The sequence below is a fragment of the Pelophylax lessonae genome (assembly GCF_965119305.1).
Source record: "Pelophylax lessonae genome assembly, chromosome: 10".
NCBI lineage: Eukaryota > Metazoa > Chordata > Amphibia > Anura > Ranidae > Pelophylax > Pelophylax lessonae.
The window spans coordinates 174500618-174507942 of NC_138777.1; the positions used below are offsets into that span (position 1 = coordinate 174500618).

Sequence of the window (7325 nt, forward strand, 5' to 3'; positions counted from 1 at the left end):
GCCTAAATTTACCTACACTATCAAAAACCCTATTTACACTACCACTATACACTAGAGGGTTCTACACTAGGATAGTTTTTTTTACCACAGTAACAATAGATATGTTTGGTGCAAACTGATGGCAGCATTACAGTAGAAAAAGCTTAAACCAACCGTGCAACTAACTGATGGTGGAAGTGTTATAGTTTGGGCTTGATTTGCTGTTTCAGTCCCTGGGCAGCTTGAAGTAATTGAGCTGGGTATGAATTCTGCATCACATCAAGGTGTACTTTGTGGGGAATGTGAGCTCACCTGTCCAAAAGTTAAACTGAACTGGAAATGTTTTATTTTACCAATTAATTTTGTTTTATTTTTACAATGATGATCAGAAGCACACTAGCAAATCCACCAAGGATTTAGATACGTAAACAAATTTCAGATGACCTCCAGCTAACACTGGGGTTACAGCAACAGTTTTGTGTGTGTGTGTGTGGGGGGGGGGAAATAAAGGTTTTACATGAATAAATGAATGTTGATCATTGTAGGCACCCGTTAGTACTAAATGGTTTGTCTCATCCTTGTAAATTGATACATCTAGAAGAATGCTTGTTCTTTTAAAAAAGCAACAGACTTTTTGGCTGGATCACCATATGAAAACAGAAGAAAGAAAGGCTAAAAAAGAAAACTAATGCAGATTTGGTAAACTGCAATATATTAAGTACTTGCTTTTGGGTTTAATACTGATTTAAATAACCAAAGGCTAATACTGGAAAAAAATGGGCCAAATGGGGAGTAAATTAACTATATACTGTAGACTCTAAGGCCCCGTTCACATTGCCGCGATCCGACTTGGGGGGGCGACCTCCGAGGTCGCTGTGCGAGCAGCGCGCCGCGACCTCGGAGCGGCCGCCACGGACTTCATAGCATTGAAGTCTATGGCGGTCGCCCCAATGAAGCTCCGGACCCTTTTTCTAAGTCGGAGCGACTTGTGTCGCTCCTATTAGAACGGGTCCACAGCTTCCCTATGGAAGGCGACCTGTGAGGCGACCAGGTCGCCTCACAGGTCGCCTTAGTGTGAACGGGGACTTATTAAGATTGCAAGAGAAAAAAATACTTGCAACAGCAACAATATATAAACAGAATCTTGATACTTATTTGACCAGTCTACATTACGAGCACATATTCACTTGATATGTGAATCATGCTGACATCTAGTGACCAAATTCAGTAATGCAGAACAATGTCACTACATACTGTAGTGTACACAAAAAATAAAAATATGAAAGAGTACAGAAAATTTGTAATGCAAACAACGTAAAATACTGGAAAACACAGAATTTTGCATTTACTCCCTTAAGCTTCTCAAGATTTTGTAGTTTTTTGGCTTGAAATCCTGATGTCGGAAAGGTGTCTCTTGAGAAGCACACACCAGGGCCTGAAGCGGTGATAAAGTGAGTGCTGCTATGCTAGACTGCCTGTTTCCTATATATATATATATATATATATATATATATATATATATATAGCCCTAAACTGATCCAGTGTGTGTTACAAAGTCCTGCTCTGTAGCAGTGGGGAAGGGGATATGGATTGGGGCTGTGTCTGCTGGACTAGGGCTTTCCTCTCTGCTGGTTAGGTCTGTCTCTTTGCTGGACTGGGCTATCTCTTTTCTGGTCTGGGGACGTCTCTCCGTCCCTTTGCTGGTCTGGGGTGGTCTCTTTACTGGCCTGGGGATGTCTCTTTGCTGAACAGGTCTGTCTCTTTGTTGGACTAGGGATGTCTCTTTGCTTGATTGGACTCTTCTTGCTATGGGGGATGTCTGCTGGACTGGGGGTGTCTCTTTGCTGGATGGAGCTCTTTCTTTGCTATATGGGGCTGTCTTTTTGCTGGATCGGGCTGTCTCTTTGCTATATGGGGATGTCCCTCGGGATGAATATCCAGTCCCCAGCCACTGCCGCAAACGCCTGGCCCCCATCCCCGCCCCCCCCCCAGGGACTGGGCTGCCCAGTCTAAAATGCTCGGATCTATTTTTTTTGTCCTAGTCCGGGCCTGGCCTCAGATGATATACGGGGAGTAAACAAATCCCCCCATATAAGTTTGATTTTTATATCTGCTGTCCTTATAAAGAAAGTTGTGGTCGGGGAATAACTGAGTGAAATACCATTTAAAGAAGTACGGTTGAGGCGTGCCGAAACCGTGGTTCGGGCAGGCCTGTAAATAAAGAGGGCCCACCAAGATGGAATTGTTGAAAAAAGGGGAGTGGAGGGAGGGGTACCCGAATACGTCAGCCCAGTGAGGAGGGCGGCCTGACGTTAAATAGGCTGGCCCCTCCCACAACTGCAGGCTCCGCCTGCCCATTTGTGGTCGGGGAATAACTGAGTGAAATACCATTTCGGGCAGGCCTGTAAATAAAGAGGGCAAAAAGGTATAACTTAACCAAAACGACCTTTAATACACACATATCCCAAAACAAAAGCAAGACCTGTAGTGCTATGTGGCCAGATCTCTAAAAGCCAGTCTGAGTTCATTCTCCGGCTGGGGAATGTACCGGCTGTAAGCAGAGGACTTCCAACGGCCCATCCTTTTGATAATATGCACTGGTATGTTGTGGCTAGATGCTGCCGAAGCTGCCCCTATACGGAAGGAATGACCCGAGAAAGCTGCAGGGTCACAACCTATTTTGGAGAGCAGGGTTCTCACGTATTGCATAAACTTCGAGGTGGTGAGTGGCAAGCCGTGGAGACTCAGAAGGGGGGCATCTGGGCCACGACCCGTCAAGGATGGGAGAAGATGATCCAACAACCGGACCGGGCACCACTGATTGCCTGTAGGGTACAGGGGAACGTCAACCGGCGGTCCCACCTGGTTGGTTTTGGAGTGACGTAGTGTCAGGAGGAAATGATCCCCTACTTTGGTCAAATCTGCCACCCTCAGCGGGTTGGAGGCCCCGTTTAACCTACCCGCGGTGAACTCGCTGGGGCGCAAGAATCCATAGAAGGCCAGGTATATGGCAAACTTGATAACATGATTTGTTCCTGCCTCAAACGGCCGTGTGGCCAACACGTCAGACAAGGCCCTAAACCTGCAGCTGTTGATCGGTTGACGTCTCGCGGGCTTGCAGCCCTCCAAGCGAAGGATGCCTTTTAAGATGTTTTTAATTGGCCTGGAAGACATGAAAGCACTGTGACTGGGGTGTGTGTTGATCACATGAAACTGCACCCCTGCGAGATAAAGCTTGACCGTGCTGTGGGCGAGTTTCAGATTTAAGTGGCAAAAGGAGGTGATCGCCACCATGGTGTCTAAGGAAAAAGGATCCGAGATGCTGTACTCCGTGATGAATCTGGAGAAGATGGTCAGAGCCCGATCGTACGAGCGCCTAGTGTTGACGGAGAGTGCCGATTGAGCCAGCGTGCTCCCATGGGCCATGAGTTTGGCTAGTCCAGGATGAGATCTTGAAACCGAGGTGGCGTGTCTGGGATACTCACGGCTGTGCGGTGCAACTGGAAAAAGACCTGCAATTTGCAACGAGAAAGGGCGTCAGCTGCTGAGTTGTGGGAACCTGGCACATGCTCGCAAATTAAGTGGAACTGTAGGGTGGCAGCGAGCCAAGTGAGTCTCCTAACTAGGCTCATGATGGTGAGGGATGAGGAACGGTCCTTGTTGATTATGTCGCAGGCCGCCATGTTGTCCGTGAAACATTTTACTGTCTGACCTCCCCACCGGTGTCCCCACACCCGGGCTGCTGCCACTATGGGATAAATTTCAAAAAGGGCGGAAGTGCGGTTAAAAGATGGTAGACTGGCAGTCTCGGGTGGCCAAAAGTCTCTGAACCAATTGACCCCGCAAATGGCTGCAAATCCTGAATGTGCTGCCGCGTCGGGGAGTGGTCGGAAAAAGGCGGGATGAACATATTCACCCCGTTCCAATGTGCCAGAAACTGCCTCCACATGGTCAAGTCCGCCTTGGCCTGCCCGTCCAACGAGACAGTACTCCCGTCGTGCGGGAGGCCAGGGAGCAGACAGAGGAGCCTGGAGACAAAAGCTTGGCCTTGGGGAATAATCCTCATGGCGTAGTTCAGGGAACCTAGAAGAGACAGTAGGTCTTTCCGGGATGCGGAACCTTTAACGAGGAACCCCTCGATTTCTGCCTTGATCCTCTGAACTTTGTCCGGGGGCAGGCTTGCCTGCAAGGCGACCAAATCCAGGCAAATGCCTAGGAAGGTCAGTTTGGTGGAGGGACCTATTGTTTTCTCTTCGGCTACCGGAACCCCTAGGGCCGAAAAGAGTGCCACCGTTTTTACCAGGCTGAGTGGAGTGGCTGTGGGACTTTCCACTGTGAGGAAATCATCTAAGTAATGGATGATGACTGGACAGCAACCGATATTTAATAGGAGCCAGCACAGAGCCTCTGCAAATAAATCAAAAATCTTGGGGCTGCTTTTGGCCCCGAAGGTCAGGCGGATGGCGAAATAGTAAAACCCCCTCCATTTCGCACCATGCAGATGCCACAGTGATGGGTGTATAGGCAGCAGCTTGAAAGCATTGGAAATGTCTGTCTTCCCAAGCCAAGCTGATTTCCTGGCTTTTAGGATAGCCTGAATGGCGTGATCCACTGTAGTGTACTGTAGTGAAATAAGAGAATTGAGGCTTGGCGTGGCGATGGAATGAGGAGCCAAGAGGTCTATGATCAATCGTTTTTTATTATTGTACTTCCCCGTGGCTACCCCCAATGGGTTGGTTCGCCAGCAGGAAAAAGGAGGGGTACAGAAAGGCCCTAACATGAAACCCTTGTCTACCTCTGTTTGCAAAAGAGTGTCGACTACAGCCGGGTCAGCCAAGGCTGACTGTAGGTTTTTACACTCGAATGTGCCTGACGGGAGTGCCACCAGACCAGTGTGGAACCCTGTCGTGAAGCCTGAAACTAAAAAGTCGACTAGGTCTGGAGAGGGATGGGATTTCAAAAAGAAGGCCAGGGAATCGACCTGTACCTCGGTCAGTCAGCTCTTGGGAAAAAGGTGACTGGGGCACATGGACTTGGCGTGGGCCCGGAAGCAGGTGGAGCAGATATGCAACAACCTACAGGCACTGAAGCTGCAGCCCCCCGCGTTGAAGTTGTTGCATACCTGTGCCTTGCCCAAGAACACTATCGGTCTCCCCAGTTTGTCTTTGGCGGACTTCTGATCAGACCTGCTGGGGCCCGGGGTGACCTCGCTGGTGGCAGAAGAACTGGGCTCGACGGCACACAAGTTGGTGGAGTGGGAGTTTGCAGCACAAGTGGCGCATGCAGGTGGCACAAGCCCGGCAAAGTGGCGACAGAACAATTCGGTGTCCAGCTGGCCCCAATCTATCCTGATGTTAAACTGGGCAAAGGTGGCCGCTGCCTTGGCTGAGAATGAGCGGTGATAATCGTAGAAGGTGGTGCCGCCGTACTTGTGCCCCAGGTCGACCAACTTGTGTAGATACAAGTCCAGCTCTTCTCTGCGATGAGGGAAGTTAAAGCAGACCACGTCCCTGAACAGACCGAAGGCCAAGACAAACTCGGGAATGGACAGCTTCCTGTTTAGTCTGGGGTCCTTGGCCTTCAGAACCACAGACAGGTCCCCGTAATTGTAAGTCTTGCTCTCGACTATGTCTTGAGAGGCAATTAACAGCGACATGAGATTCACATCCTTCCCCTCCAGAATGTCTTTCCTGATATTGGGCGGGACCATGTGCGCTGGTGTAATGATGTGAGGAATGGGGCCTGAAGGAGTTGGCATACCTGCGAAGGTGCCCTGAGGGGCTGGCAAGCCAAAGACCTGAGAGGGCAGGGAACCTGGGGAAGCTGCGGAGGCCGGTACAGGGGTTTCTAATTTTTCCAGCCTCTGACTTAGGCTACTAATGGAAGCCAGAACAGACGCCATGGTGGCCTGGATTTCGGCTAAAGCGTCCTTGACACTGTCCCGTGCGTCAGTCCCTGGTTGCGGGTTGCCGGTATTGGATACCGAGATCCTGTACAACTCCGCCTTCCTGGCTGTGGCCGGAAATGGTATCCCCCTCCGTCTCAACTCGGCGGCAATCTTAGGAATGGTCCATGTCCTCATGGAACCAGGACTTGACGGAACCTGGCTACCTCCTGCGACGGGAACGGAAACCGGAGTGGGTGGCCTGGCTGGCGTGCTAGGCAGGGAGAGGTCGTCTCCTTGGTCTGATGCGCGAGACATGCTGAGATGACATGAAAGGAAAAAGAGGAGATGAAAAACTCAAACGACAGGGCGTTAACCGGCGCTTTATTTATTTTTTTTGGAAACGGGGGACGTGAGGCCCTGCTAAACCCCAGGGGCTGGTGGAGGCACTAACTATGATTTGGACCTAAGCTGTGCCATTGATGATGGCGGGGTGTAGGCCTCTGGGAAGGTGAAGCCCTGACTACTCTGACCAAATAGCGAGACGCTAGCTATGATTTGGGCCGATGGGCGAAAGTACCTCTGTGTGAGGATGGGTGTTGGTCTTGCGATAACTACGAAGTGACCTGCCTAAGCTCCTGACCCCCCACCCCTGCCCCCCCCCCCCTTTGGGCCAGTTAACGAAGAGGGGGAACTCTTGGTAACGGAACAGCATACCTTAGATGACTCTTGAGGGGTCTTAACTTGGTTGAACGTCTGGTAATGTTCAAGCAGACTACCTGTGGGTAAGCAAAACTGTGGTTGACGCTATGGATGTGAGATGACATGAGAACTGACTCAAACGAAGTAATGCCCTACGAGCGCCAACCCTAGTGTGCGAGGGGGGCCGGCCTGCGTAGGTGCCCCCCCTGGACCTACCACTAAGGGGGGTGACCAGACTGAGGTATGAACCAGGAGATGTCATGACCTGGCAGCTGCGTGAGCCAGTTGTGCGTCCGTGCAGTGATGGACGAGTGACCGTGGATGCGTAAGAAGGTGGGTCTCAAAGGTCGAAGACCCATGGCGTGGAGACCGGAAAAGGACGGGGACGGCAAGGCTTGTGGGAGCGTGAGTCCTGTGAGACCCCCCCCTTCTTGCCTGCAGTTGGACGACCCCCAACCCCCCCCCTTTCCCACCTGCGGTTTGATGTGTGTGGAATACCGATCCGCCCCCCCCATGGAATAAAGCATGGGTACCCAATTGTGACAGCTCCCCTGCCTGAAGGCTGGTTTTAGAGGCCAGCTGCATGTCCCAGATGCGGAAACGCGCCCCCCCTCCCCCCCGGAGATCAGCGCTGCTGCATGAACGTACACTTGCTTTTCCCTCTCCTCCGGCCGGGGGAGGAGAGACCATGGAGGAGGGACGAGGTGCGGTGCATGTGTGAGGCTGGGGCGAGCGGATGGAGCCTAGTGACCTGTGTGAG

At 51.2% G+C, this 7325-nt stretch overlaps 1 protein-coding gene across 1 annotated transcript; it reads right to left on the reverse strand.

The window, feature by feature from the left end:
• Window positions 1-4975: 4975 nt before the first annotated feature.
• LOC309566012 (uncharacterized protein) lies at window positions 4976-6181 on the reverse strand (the record flags this gene model as incomplete). Its single annotated transcript, XM_082271031.1, has 1 exon — window positions 4976-6181. One exon carries the CDS (start codon window positions 6179-6181, stop codon window positions 4976-4978), a length of 1206 nt encoding a protein of 401 aa, XP_082127157.1.
• Between the last annotated feature and the right edge of the window lie 1144 nt (window positions 6182-7325).